At 41.9% G+C, this 14876-nt stretch overlaps 2 protein-coding genes across 4 annotated transcripts; one reads left to right on the forward strand and one right to left on the reverse strand.

Annotated features, from left to right (window-relative positions):
- Positions 1474 to 4210, forward strand: LOC109227801 (BTB/POZ domain-containing protein At3g05675-like). Its single transcript, XM_019393011.1, has 2 exons — positions 1474 to 2883; positions 3628 to 4210. The coding sequence occupies exons 1-2, from the start codon at positions 1627 to 1629 to the stop codon at positions 3907 to 3909; spliced, it is 1539 nt and encodes a 512-aa protein (XP_019248556.1). The 5' UTR covers positions 1474 to 1626; the 3' UTR covers positions 3910 to 4210.
- Positions 4695 to 8738, reverse strand: LOC109227869 (uncharacterized protein At1g01500-like). Of its 3 annotated transcripts, none has more exons than XM_019393164.1 (3): positions 8667 to 8738; positions 6863 to 7675; positions 4695 to 5466 (listed from the first exon to the last, which is right to left on the reverse strand). In XM_019393164.1, the coding sequence occupies exons 2-3, from the start codon at positions 7565 to 7567 to the stop codon at positions 5239 to 5241; spliced, it is 933 nt and encodes a 310-aa protein (XP_019248709.1). In that variant the 5' UTR covers positions 7568 to 7675; positions 8667 to 8738; the 3' UTR covers positions 4695 to 5238. The 3 variants fall into 3 exon arrangements, with proteins under 3 accessions (XP_019248709.1, XP_019248664.1, XP_019248624.1); XM_019393119.1 differs by lacking the exon at positions 8667 to 8738 and adding an exon at positions 8439 to 8634; XM_019393079.1 differs by lacking the exon at positions 8667 to 8738 and adding an exon at positions 8116 to 8432.

Below are 14876 nucleotides of genomic sequence, written 5' to 3' on the forward strand. Positions count from 1 at the left end.
CAATTATGCTACAATTGAATGGGAATTGGGATATTAAAATTCAATGTACCCAGTTTGTAGATATTTTATCGATAAATTGTAAATTATTTGTATTCTGATTGTAGATGCTTTGTTTTCTGTTTTCATAAATCAAAAACGACTAAAACTTCTACAAATCTTCTGCAAAAAACGCAATTATGTCGAAAATTCCGATTATGCTACAATTATGTGATTCTCCAATATGCTCTTGTTACTCCTTACGAAACTGCTATGCTAAATATGGAATCCAAAAAAACATGATGAAGGGATAGATATTCTTAAGAAATTTTGTAGATAATTTGTAGAAACATTGAAATTCTGTATTTTCATATTAATTTTTCAAATGATATGTAGTTTTGTTGTAGATTAAATGTAGAAAATAAGCCATTGTGAGTCTTATTTGACTCATTCCTCACATTCAACCTATTTTACAAATTCCCGTCTCTTTAAATACAATACAACCATACTTTCTTGAATTTAAAGTTTTAGCAATATATATAACTTAAAAAACATCTTCTCCTCTGCACAAGTTAGCTCAAAACAGACGAAGTGGAATAACAAGCTCCCATCAAAACTTTTAACACAAAAACACAAAGCTCAAAAATAAATAAACAACAATCTACAATTTTTTTACAATTTATCTACAATTTTTCTACAATTTCTACAATATACGTCTTCTTCTTATTCTTCGAATTTCAATATGAAATTCAGCCAAAACCAAGTCTAATCTTCACCAAAACCCCTCAAAATTGAGATATAAACTCCAAACCATATTCCCAATTATTTACAACAACTCCCAATCCAAACAAATAATGATTTTTGAAAACCCAAATTTGAATTCAAAGCTTCAAAGCTTTTTAAGGGCTGTCAATGGTGGAATTGCTGCTCTCTTTTCCTTTCCTCTTATATTACTGAAGGAACCCGAAATCATAACCATCAAAAGTTATTGCTGTGTATGAAACTTTGAAGATTTGACTTCAATTTTGACTGGCTGTAGAAGAAAAAACCTTGATTTTGGACGTTAATGGTAGAGGGTTTCAATTGTTTTTCTGGATTTAGCAGAGGGTTTCAATTGTTTTTCTGATTTTTCTGGTTTCTGGGTATGTGGTATACGTGGGTGATGGTGTGGGATTGGGAGAGAGAAGCGTGGGGGATGGGGATTTGGAGGAATATACGGTACCATAAATTTAGGAGTGATATAAGGTACAATTAATGTACAATTAAAACACCTTATGGTATAGAATTGGTAATTAGGTATACTAAATGTAATTATATCAAACCTTAAACATTGAGGGTAATATAGTTTCCTATATGGCATAAGAATGTAAAAATTCCCAATTTAAAAGGGGGTATTATCAGAAGATGGGCCCTGGACACGTCAGATCAGTTCGATGTTATCCACTTGTCTCACCATAAACCAAATCCGCCATCTCAAACCACTAATTCAAGTTTAGTAGTTCTTAATTAAAAAAAATTGTGGAGATTCTTTTGCCAAATGTAAGATTTTAAATTGAAAATGTACAACACAACACACTGTTCTAAACAATATCCCGTTCGTCCCTATCTGACACTTCGTCTTCATCAGAATTCAGAAGAACCTCTAGCAGAATGACGGTAGGCGGTGGTGGTGGTGCCGGCGGAGTAACCTCCGGCAAAAAACGACATCGTGTAGGTAGCAATAGCCGACTTTCCTCAACAATCGGAATCATTGACTCTTCACGCCCTGATAATACCCTAACGGAACGCTCTCAGAAGCCGTCAGGTATTCGCCGGACATCTTCTCACACCGTTATTCCATCGTTTTCGACCGCCGCCGGTGCTGCAGCGGCTGCTAGCGGCGGATTCAACGATTCATCTACGGCTGACGTCGTGCTTCGTCTCTTCGTCGATCAATTGCCGCTGTTCGATACCGACGACTCTGAATCAATCTCAGCCGTTGATTCTGATCAATCCGATGTTCAGATCTATCTCCACTCCGATATTCTCCGCCGCTGTAAGTACTTCGCTGCTCTCTTATCTGATCGCTGGCAAAAGGAATCAAACGACGTAGTTGATTCAGGAAACTCTTCTAGAACCTTCCGGCTTAATCTCGGTGTTCCGTCTACTCCTGGATCAATCGATCATCATTTAACTGTTCTTCAGCTCCTATACACCAATGACTTCTCCACAACTATCAATACTGTTTCAATAGCTTTGTGTTTACTTCCGGTGGCTTTGGAACTAATATTCGAGGATTGCATTAAGGCTTGTGTAAGGTTCCTGGAGGCCGTACCGTGGACCGAAGATGAAGAAAGGAAAATACTCAATTTTGCTCCGTTTTTAGGCAAGGAGGAATCTCAAGAGCTTCTCGCTAGGGTTTCGACTGATGAGAACAATTCGTCTGAAGAAATGCTTCATGGATTGATATTATCGGCACTTCATAACCATCCGAACATGGCATTTGCTAAGGCCTTTGTAGCAAAACTTTTGAGGGATTTTTCATCCAAAGAGGCAGCAAAGAGAGTGTTGGACCGTGCCTTTATGAGTAGCTTGAAGATAGTGAAGGAGTCATTGGAGGATTATTCGAGTCCTGATTTTAGAGGTGATCATAATGAGACTGAGGCAATTCAGAGGTTGAATTTGCATACTGCGATGACAAATGGGAGGCATTTGCTGTGGTTGCTGGAGAGGATGATTGAACTGAGAGTGGCTGATGCAGCTGTACAAGAGTGGAGCAATCAGGCCTCCTTTACTGCTGATTTGCTGAGGGCTCTCCGTGATGATGCATGGAGGAATATCGTACCTGGGCTCCCTGCGGTTGTGCTTCGGTGCACTTGCAAGCTTGCTAATGCAGTCGCCGCAGGAACTATCTTGGCTACTAGACAGGTCCATTTTTATTTTCATAGTTTAATAAATGATTCTTTCTGTTGTGTGTAATTCCAAAGCATAGAGTCTAGGAAACACACCTGTTAATTGTGTGGGCTGTGAGGGCTTTAGGCGTTATGTTTTTTGATACGTTCTTGTTCACTAATGCTAAATTAGGGAGTATTAACACGCATAGACACCTTTAAGACTTAGTAGCATCTTACACTTGAACATATTCCTGAATTAACAAAGGATACTTCTGGGAGCGAATAGCACTGAGATTTTGTCTTACTGTTTACTAGCTTTCTCATGCTTTCTGCTATTTTGACTTATATAATTTATAAAAGCAAATAACAGTGGGACTTCAATTATAACCTTTCCCGTCCATTTGCAATATCTAACTTCATGTCTCATGGGTCTTTATCCAAATGGTGATTGACTGTTAGATGTTCTGACATGTCTTCTGTGTTAGTTAGACTTTTGGATGTTTCAAAGAAATGGTATTGAGTATGGACATGATTTGCTCCTTCTATGTCCCTGTTTTGATTGACTGTTAAAATGATTGATCTGTCTTAAAGATGTACTGATTCATAATCAGAAAGATGGGCATTCTACAATAACAGCGCAGTTTGATTTTTTGCTGCTGTGTCTGTTCTGGTGTTTATCACTTGGTCGAGTGAATGTTGTTCTTCACTGATAAACAGCGACTCTTTCCTCGATGGCTTCTGCTTTACTTCATTACTCTAATGCACTTAAGTCTAACAGGTAAGAATGAAGCTTGTGAAAGATTGGCTTCCAGTGTTGATTTTGTGCAAAGACAACGTAACACCTATGATGCCGAGTCACAAAACAGTATATGTGGAGCTGGAAGACACGTTTTTGAGGATTATATCCACACTTACCTTGCCTGATGCCCAGTTGTTATTGCAGCAGTGTCTCAGCTTTTCAACTAGGAATGTTGATGACTGTCCTCACTTGGTCGGTGCATTTACCACCTGGTTCCGACGAGCAAATAGATTCCACCATGTAGACAATCTTGATATGTGATGGTCTTCCAAGTGTTGATGATTTGATGGATAAACATGGACTTTTCGGTGACTAATGTTTGCATACTAGAGTCTCCATTCCAAAACACTGCTATGTGTATATAAAACGGTATTCCCTCGCCTTTGTACCAGAAGTAATGTAGATTGCACGACTCATGGGTTGGTTACTTGGTGCTGTGCTATCCTTGACTGTAAGAACCAGTTTTAAAGAGAATGACCAGCTTGTATATAAATTCTATGCCGTATGAAATCTGCCCTTTCTATATCTTTTAATATCCAGATTCTTTCTCATTTTTTACTCAGTTAAAATTGATCCGCTTGCCGGGATTATATTCCCTGACTTGTTACATTACATTTATCAATGGCGAACATCTTTTCAAAACTATTCACAAGTTCTTGTTGATGACTCGAGGTTTTCTTGGTTGGGTCATGAAAATCGTCCAACATGGATCATAATTTAATTTCCACGGAAAAAGCGGGTCATTTACTTGATAGTTTAAACTTCAAGCTCGAGCAGTTATTTAACATTTTAGCTCAAGTGGAAAAGTAGATGACCAGATAAAATTCAATACAAAGTTTCAGAATCTACAAGCTTAAGTAGCTGGTAAGACACGAGGCACGTTAATCAGTTTTGGCACACATCGTTTCAAATACAATTGGTGCTTAAATAGGTTCAATGTATATATGACATACAAATTTAGACACCCGTCAAAAGCGCAAAAGACAGGCTTCGCAGTCATAAGCCAAAATTCAGTCACTACAAGAACAACAAAGGGAACATGAAGCTGAAAAGTACAATAAGGTCTGCCGCAAGATCAGAAGGATAAAAAAGGAACGAAACATAAAAAGTTACTCCCTTATGCAATTTGTAAACAGTTATACTATCCAATTCGCATAAACATGAACTAGATTAACACCTTTGAACGGACGAAACGTTCACAGATACATCTAACCTATTACAATGCCATTAGAAGACCTAACAATTACTGAAAGAAAAAGAAAAATGGACAAGGACCTGTGAGAAATATAGAAAGACTGTTCTAACGACTATCCGTTGTTAGCAACGAGGTCATTTAACTCTCCTGCAGCTCAAGTACACAAGACTCAAGTTTTATTCGATGTCCAGAGCTAGCTACTGCTGCGAGTTATTTATAGACGATCAGTTTAGGAAGAAATGTAAAAAACCAGGCTATTTCTCTCACAAGAGGATCCTATCAGCTTGCATCATTAGCATTTATTTTCAGAGAAGGTGAGTCAATCAAGAAGTTAGCAGGTATTTGGGATAGATAGGTGGCATTAGAGTCATAGCAGTTAAAACAGGTCTGAGTCGTCAAAGTAGACGCCTTCTGAAGTTTCTGGTGGTTCCTTGATAAGTACGAGCAAGTAGTCCCGCTCCTATACCGATTCCAACACAGATACTGAGGCCGATTCCAACACCTACTCTTACACCAGCATTGAACCAGGATAGTTCCCCATCTTCACCTTCTATATATTCCATCCTAGAGTAAAGGTTGTTATATTCATCATGCTCCTGTTTGAGTTTTGCATGATCTGTAACCTGCACATGCATTGTTGGCAACACTGGTGAAAACTTGCTCATAAAAGAGAGCGATGGAGCAAAACTAAATCAGTGTTGCTTGCTAGACTTTTCCATAATCACAGGCTACCAACAAAGTAAGCCAGAGGATCAACGGGGGAAGACAAAGATTTCAAGTGGAAGAAACACCAAAAATGGATTTAACTTCTGTTGTCGAAAAACTCATTTGCAGAAGATTAAAAATCCCATATTGCAGATCAGATAAACGGATAACCGGCTCCCACACATAAAGAAAGCTCAGTAATGCCTCCAGGCATTGCAAATTCTAAGAAGTTCATCTATTCCTATAGAGGGAATACTTCAGTTGGAAGTTCATTGAGATTTGATCCGCAAATTATGCAAAAAAGAAGTGCATTGAAGTCTTCTAGTATATATGCAGATTGCAACTCTGCCTTCAACCAGGTACATGTTTCTTTAGCCAGTTGTTATCGACAGAAACAATGTGTTTACTGTTTTTGACACCCATTTCTCTCTATGTTCATAAATTGCAATCCTGAATTTATCATGTGATGATGGGAAGAGTCCTGGCAACTGGAAAATTATGGTATGATGGGTGCCAAGTTCCTTACACAGGTAAATAAGATATCTGCCTTTACGATATTTACTATATTTTCTCTGAACCGAGGGTCTATTGGAAACAACCTCTCTATCTTCACTAGGTAGAGGTAGGTCTGCGTACACACTACCCTCTCCAGACCCCACCTGTGGGAATATACTGGGTTTGTTGTTGTAATACTATATTTACTATAGTTTGGAGTCAAATACTAACATATACCATCTTAACTGCTAGCACATGCAAGATAGCAGGGCAAATTTTTATTTCATTTCACCCTATGGTATCCTGGTTAGAAAACAAAAGCATTGACACACAAAACGAAAAGGTAAGACATGTGTGTCCATGCGTGCATGCACAAATACATATATTTTTCTGAGCATACTGTATCCTTTGTTTCCCAAGAGTTCAGGATAAGTTTGCTCATGGTTCTCAAGCATTATTGGTTGGGCCTAAGTACTGACAGCACAAGATAAGAAAATATTTGGGCAGCAATTACAGAGAAGCTAAAAGCTACTGCAGCAAATATGGAGTAGCAGTTCAACCAAAAGACAAAAAAAATTATTTGGCAGAAGGGTAAAATTTGCTAATAGAGTTGTAGATTTTGTATAGGTATAAACATCAATAACCAATAGCGGATTCAGGATTTCGCTAAAAGGTATCAAAATTTAAAGAAGTAAATACACGAACAAATCAAGCGAATTCAATACAGTATATACATATATATATAAAAATAGCTTTTACTTATCTAAACAATGTATTTTTCCGATGAAGGGGTGTCAATCACCATAACCAGTAGTATACCTGCATTGCATGTGAAGAGGAAGCATGGTACTGGCTTTCAGTTGCCTCATATTCCGGTATTGATTCCAACATTCCCGGCCTTAATTGCTTCCTCCGATGGCCGAGTTGCAGGGCCCTTGTTAGTATAATTGGTTTCCCTGAGAAGCAACCAGCTATATAAACTTCAATTACAGGAGAAGCCAAATCCGTGGCCGTGTGTTGGTTTCCTTTTTGCAAGCCAGAGCCAGCAAACACATCCATTTCACAATTGATGTTCCAAGATTGTCCATGATTTTCAGATTCACTTAAAAATCCATTGCTATCGCATAAGTCTAATGAACCAGACAACACGAGAACATCCCTATCGAAAACCTCATATTTCACACTTCCTGTCATACTAATACTATCAGTACTAACAAAAGTAACCTCCTCGGATTTCTTATCAAACCTATCTCTTCTAAGTATAGTGGATACACCATCCGAATGGATTCCAGTCCGCGCGCCATTCACTTCCAAAAGGGTGTCACGTTTCAGTGGAACATAGTTCACTGTGAGATACTCCGCGGTCAAATCATCAAGCTCACATTTGGTAATTCTAATGTAAAAAACTTTCAAATCTAACCACTGTAAAGATAGCTTAAATCCAGACTGATAAGAAGAGTGCCTCATAAGGCTGTGGCCATTTTCAGCCATCACTCCATTTCCATTCTCATGTGAATTCTCCATTCCTTCACAAAATCAAGGCTCTTAATTACTGACCAGAATCCATCAAGATTTGGTTGGTTCACTTACTTAGGAACCCAAACAAGTAGGAGTCATTACAGTGAAGAGAACCTGGAATAAATGAGAAAGCAACAAGATAGCAACTTTAATGAGTCCCACACATTTGAGGAAACACAAAGGGAAAGGAAAGAATAAGAAACAAGTAGCAACTAATTGAACTCATGAAAAAATGATATGAAATAGATCAATTCCCAATCAGAGAAGCTCATAACAGAAGAAATAAATAATCTAAATTTGTAAACTCTTTCTTCTCCAAACACAGAATAAAGGACGGCTATAACCCCTAGAACAGAAAAAAGTGAATCACATCAAAGGGAAATAGCCTGTGAGCATAAAAATGGGATCTTTATAGGGCAAAATTTGATCACAGGTAAAAGTTAAAAGAGGAAAGCAATGGAACAGTGAAAAGACTAAGAAGGTTTAATAAATAGAGAGAGTGAAAGTACAGCAGAAATAAAAATTCTGAAAAATCAAGAAGATGAATGTATTACCAGAGATCAAGAGAGCACAGATCAAGAGAGCAGAGAGAGAGAGTGAGAGAGAGTGAAATGTGAACCCCTTCAAATTCTACAACCAATTTAATGTTTTTATTTTTTATTTTTACATAAGAGCGGTCATTTATGAAGAAGAAAACAGGAGTTAAACGCAACCAAATTCCAACAAAAGACCCAGCAGTGCTAAACGACAGAATGGTGTAGACGTCACGTGTACAAACAAAATACATAAAACACAAAAATCTTGTGCGAAAAGAGTGAGTGGAGCATCATCATCATTTCAGCAACAAAACCAACAAACCATTTTCCCTACAACTCACTACAATCATCTTCCACGCCACCTCTTTGCCTGTACAAAGCTTCTCTTCACTATAAGGGACACGAAACATCAAATTAATGATCAAGAATTGTTAAGTTTCTGCTGTAAAAAATAAGACAAAGGACGAAAAGAGCTTTAACTTTTAGTCCCACGAGTAGTCCAACACCGCATATTACAAGTTTAAAGCCGAAAAAAGAGGAAAACACCGCAAATGGAGTAAAGTTTCAACCTTTTCTTTATATCGAGTTCAGCTCATTAAACCTTTGGTCTTGCACAAGTTGGTTTGTGTGGTACTACAAATTATCAAGTAACCTTTTCTTTATATCGGGTTCAGCCTCTCACATCTCATGACAGGAGCAATCAATGCTTTTCCTCTTTACGTGCCCGAACTATCTCAGTTTCGACTCTCGCTCCTTGTCCTCCATGGAGGCCGCTACCATTTTGTCCCGAATAGTTTCGTTCCTAATCTTATCTCTCTTGGTATACCCACTCATCCATCTAAACATCTTCATTTCTGCTATCTTCTGCACATGTGAGTTCTTAATTGGCCAACACTCCGCCCCATATAGAATAGTTGGTCGGACCACCACTTTACCTTTAAGTCTCGGCGGCACATTCCAATCACATAAGACGCCGTACGCAAGCCTCCATTTCATCCTTCCCACTCCAATACGATGTGCGACATCCTCGTCAATCTCCCCGTTACCCTGGATAATAGACCCGAGATAGTTGAAACTACCTTTCTTGGAGATAACTTGAGTATCAAGCTTCACATCCACGTGTGACTCCTGAGCCCTGTCACTGAATTTGCTCTCCTAAGTATTCTGTTTTAGTCCTGCTCAACTTGTAACCTTTAGACTCCAAGGTCTGCCTCCATACCTCCAACATTGCGTTGACCCCACTCCACGTCTCGTCGATCAACACTATATCATCAGCAAATAGCATGCACCACGGCACTTCTCCCTGTATGTACCGCGTCAGCATGTCTATCGAAGGCAAATAAAAACGGGCTAAGAGCTGATCCTTGGTGCAGCCCCATCACAACTGGAAAGTGCTCCGAGTCCCCTCCCGCCGTCCTCACCCGAGTCTTAGCACCATCGTACATATCCTTAATCACCCTAGTGTACGCTACCGGAATGCCGCTAACCTCCAGCCACCTCCACAAAACTTCTCTCGGCACTTTATTGTACACTTTTTCAAGGTCGATAAACACCATATGCAAGTCCTTTTTCCTTTCCCTATACTGCTCCACTAATCTCCTCACCAAATGAATAGCTTCCGTAGTCAAGCGCCCTGGCATGAATCTGAACTGATTCTCTGAAGTAGATACGCTCCTCCTCATCCTGACTTCCACCACCCTCTCCCAAATCTTCATAGTGTGGCTCAACAGCTTTATACCCCTATAATTGTTGCAATTTTGGATATCACTTGTTCTTGTACAACGGAACCATCGTACTCCACCTCCATTCCTCGGGCATCATTTTTGTCTTAAAAATAATATTAAACAACCCGGTGAGCCACACCAAGCCTGCTCGACCCGCGTTCTTCCAAAACTCCACTGGGATTTCGTCTGGCCCCGTCGCTCTGTCCCTTGAAAGTTTTTTACATTTGAATTACCAAATGTGAGCTTGATGATTTGACTGCGGAGTACCTCACAGTGAACTATGTTCCACTGTAACGTGACACCCTCTTGGAAGCGAATGGTGCGCGGACTGGAATTTATTTGGGCGTTCTAAGGGTTCGAGCGAGTCCGTTTTATGATTCCAAACTTGTCGGTATGTTCGGGCGGGACCTCGGGGGCCCTGAGCATCAATCGGACGAGGCTCGAGCTAAGTTGAAATTTGAGAAGGAGCTGAAGCTCCAGTTCTGTCATAACGGCACCTGCGGTTGGCCAGCCGCAGGTGCAAGACCGTAGAAGCGGCTTACCCATCGCAGATGCGGCTCAAGGGGAGGAGCCGAGGTTCCACAGATGTGGCTCCTCTTCCTCAGAAGCAGAACCTGAGAAGCAGTCCCAAGACCGCAGATGCGGCCCCAGCTGCCCGGCCCAATACCGCAGAAGCGAGCGATCTCACGCAGAAGCGAGACCGCAGATGCGGTCCCCTAACCGCAGGTGCGGAAATCACTGAAGGCAGTGTCCTTCATTTAATATAGGAATGTGTCATTTTTGACACATTTCACTCTATTCTTGGGCGATTTGGGAGCTTCAAAAGGGGATATTTCAACCTAGATTGTGAGGTATGTTAATTCTACTTAATGTGAGTTTAATACATAGTTTATGGATAGATTACACCATGTAAATTAGTGGAAATTATGGGTTTAGAGTAAGACCTAGGATTTTGACAAAAATGAGATTTAACCACGAAATTTGTTATGGAATATAGTAGAAATTATATATTCTTGATCTTTAGGTTATGGGTAACAACTTTCTTCAAAAAATTTCAAAATTCGGGCACGTGGGGGGGGGGTAGGGGGGGGGGGAATTATAGAAACCTTGCATTTAGAGTTGGGAAATTAGTGTAATAGTTAGAATATAAACTCTTGAGCATATATTGACTAGTTCTTACCCCATTTGAATAGTTTTGGATCGTTCGGCTCCGATTTGAGGGTTTGAGCGCATTCTTGAAATTTAAAGTAAGCTTTGGGAAAAGGTAAGTCTCTTTTCTAACCTTGTAAGAGGGAATTAACCCCATAGGTGAATTAAATAAATATATGTGACTATCTGTGGGGGATACGTACGTACGTGGTGACGAGAGTCCGTACGTAGTTACTATTATGCTAATTGTCCGGGTAGTTTAGGACCAGTATCATGCTATACTTGCAAATGCTTGCGTCCTTGCTTGTTACTAAGATCAATTAGGGTCATGATAGAAATTGGTAAATAAAATATAGACGTCTATACTCACTTACTTGAGAACTTGTATGAATCATTTGACTATAAATGAGAAATCTATGCTTACTTGATAATAAATTGCTATTTGTGGATTGGGCCGATCGCCTCGGTAGTAAATAGATGCATATATGGTTCGCGCCATTCGATCCTCTAGCAGTGCACCGTTTAATAATATGTTGGACCGGGCCGTACAACCTCGGCATAATATGTGCATGTTATTTATTTGCAACCCGTGATTTCACTGCTTAAATGTTTGAAAGGTAAGCTGTTACATGTAATTGAAACTTGACATGTTGTTTATGAAAGAATGTGTTATTTCTCCATGATCTTAATCTGTCATTATTATTCATGCTATCCATGCTTAGCGTAACACTTGAATTATATTAATATAGACCCTAATAAGTGTCAAGTCGACCCCTCGTCACTACTTCTTCGAGGTTAGACTGGATACTTACTGGGTATTATGTACTCATAGTACGCTTATGTACTTAAATGTACAAGATCTGAGGCAGGTGAATCTGGCTACCCGTCCGGCGCGCATCCCTGATACTTGATCGAGATCTTACGGTGAGCTGCCCTCTTCCGAGCCGTTCAGCAGCATACCGGAGTCTCTCCTTTTGTTATTATTGTCTATTCTTTTGTACATCTACTAGCTGCCCTCGTACTTGTGACACTAATTCCTGGCACACACAATAGTAGACTATTATTTTTGGGTTGTATTCATATTACTATGATCCCTTTTAGTCTTTCCCGATTCAGTCGCCTTATAATTTGTTAATTATCGATTGTTTTGAATTTAAGTTAAGTAAATGTCGAGAATGATTATTTAAAAGAATGAGAACTCACTAGTTGATTAGGGTTGGCTTGTCTAACAACGATGTTAGACGCCATCACGACCTATAATGGAAATTGGGTCGTGACAACATGGTATCAGAGCACTAGGTTCACGTAGGTCTCACAAGTCATGGGCAAATAGAGTCTTGCGGATCGGTACAGAGACGTCTGTATTTATCTTCGAGAGGCTATAGGGGAATAGGAAACTACTCTTTATTCATCTTCTATCGTGTAGTTGATGGTATACAAGTTTCCTTCTTCTATTCTCTCACAGATGGTGAGGACGCGCACGGCAGACGTTCTAGACCTGGGAGGCGCTGCTCCCCCCGTTGCTAGAGGCCGAGGTAGAGGCCGGGGGAGGGCACCGGCCTGAAGAAGGGGACGAGGGCGTCCCATAGCTGCCCCAGTTGCACCACCGACGGATCCTGCGGAGGATCCTATTATCGACGAGTAGGGCGAGGTGCCCGCAGCAGAGCCTACCCCGGTGGACTTCATGACAACACCGGGCTTTCAGGAGGTCATGGGCCGTATGCTGCGGTTCATGGATTCTATGACCCAGGCTGGTTTATTTCCAGCAGACCCAGCCACATCTCAGGTGGCAGGGGGAGCACAGACCCCTACTGCTCAGGCTCCTAGTCATGCAGCTGCAGTGTATCAGACTCCGAGTGCACTACCCGCGGATGGGGCCCAGCTAGTTGTCGTAGTGGTACCCGAGCCCAGGCCAGCTGCGACGGCAATCCGCAGAAGTTATTGGACAGATGGACTAGACTACACCCTCCTATTTTTGGGGGCGAGCGTCATGAGGATGCCCTGGATTTCATCGATAGGTACAGGGACAAACTGCACGACATGAGCACATTGGAGTCTCATGGGGTTGACTTTACTACTTTCCAGCTGGAGGGCAGGGTCCGCAAATGGTGGCAGTCTTATGTTCTTGGCAAGCCAGCGGGTTCTCCTCCCATTACTTGGGGACAGTTCACACAACTTTTCTTGGATAGGTATATTCCACCCTCTGAGAGGGAAGAGTTGCGGTATCAGTTTGAGCAGCTTGAGCAGGGTCAGATGTCAGTGCCCGATTATGAGGTGAGGTTTTCTGAGTTGTCCCGCCATGCACTGATGATACTTCCTACTGACGCAGAGAGAGTGCAGAGGTTTGTTGTAGGGTTGCATTCTGGTATTAGGGCCAACATGGCCTGAGAGGTGGAGATGGAGACTCCTTATCAGCTGGTAGTGGAGATTGCTCAGAGGATTGAGGGCTACCGTCTGAGAGGTAGAGAGCAGATGCAGTAGGACAAAAGGGCTCGATTCTCTGGAGAGTTTAGAGGTGCCCCGGCTCTGGTCAGAGGTCAGTTCGGGAGGGGTCAGCCCAGCAGGCCCCCATATTCAGCACCGCCACCTCCTCGAGGTGCTCCAGCGCGCCCCTGTTTCAGCGCCATTACAGAGAGTTCTTACCGCCTGCCAGCCGTCCAGGGCTCTTCCAGTGGGTATTCAGGTCCCCAAGGTTCTTCCAGCTCCTACTTTAGTGCTATAGCGGAGAGTTCATACCGCCCATCGGCTATTCAGGCTTCTTCCAGTGGGTCTACAGGCCATTAGGGTCATACATCAGGGTAGCAGGTCACCGCACCGAGGGGTTGTTTCGATGTGGAGATCTCAGTCATATGAGGAGATACTGCCCCAGACTTCGGGGCAAGGCAGTGCAGCAGGGTCAGCAGCCTATGATTACAGCACGGCTGTCCAGCCGCCCAGAGGCGGAGGGCAGACTGGTAGGGGCCGTCCTAGAGGTGGAGGCCAGGCAGGGAGAGGTCAACCAGCTACTATTCAGTTAGGTGGAGGCCAGCCAATCGGCGCTCCAGCCAGATTCTATGCTTTTCCGGCCAGACCGGATGGATTGGCCTCAAATGCCATTATCACATGTATTATTTCCGTCTGCGGTAGGGATGCTTCAGTGCTATTTGATCCAGGTTCTACCTATTCATATGTATCATCTCTGTTTCCTCATTTTCTAGATATTCCTCGTGAGTCCTTGGGTACTCATGTTTATGTGTCCACTCCTGTGGGCGATTTAGTGGTTGTGGATCGGATCTATCGGTCATGTGTGATCACATTTTGTGGTTTTGAAACTAGAGCAGACCTCCTGTTGCTTGATATGACCGACTTTGAGGTCATCCTGGACATGGATTGGTTATACCATACCACGCCGTCGTAGATTGCCATGCCAAGACTGTTACTTTAGCGATGCCAGAGTTGCCAAGGTTGGAGTGGAAGGGTTCCTCAGTTAGTACATCTAGTCGGGTTATTTCTTTTCTGAGGGTTCGACATATGGTCAAGAAGGGTTGTTTGGCTTATCTAGCTTATGTTCGGGACACCACCACAGAGTCTCCGACGATTGATTCAGTTCCAATAGTCCGGGAGTTCGCCGATGTGTTCCCTTCTGACCTTCCAGGCATGCCACCGGATCGTGATATTGATTTCTGTATTGATTTGGCCTAGATACCAGTTTATATCTATCCCACCGTACCGTATGGCTCCGAAAGAGTTAAAGGATTTGAAGGAGCAGCTTGAGGAGTTGTTAGCAAAGGGGTTTGTGAGACCGAGTGTGTCACCTTGGGGTGCATCAGTGTTGTTTGTGAAGAAGAAGGATGTGACTATGCGGATATGCATTGATTACCGCCAGTTGAACAAGGTTACCATCAAGAACAAGTACCCGTTGCCGCG

Source organism: Nicotiana attenuata, chromosome 1 (genome assembly GCF_001879085.1).
Source record: "Nicotiana attenuata strain UT chromosome 1, NIATTr2, whole genome shotgun sequence".
Lineage (NCBI taxonomy): Eukaryota > Viridiplantae > Streptophyta > Magnoliopsida > Solanales > Solanaceae > Nicotiana > Nicotiana attenuata.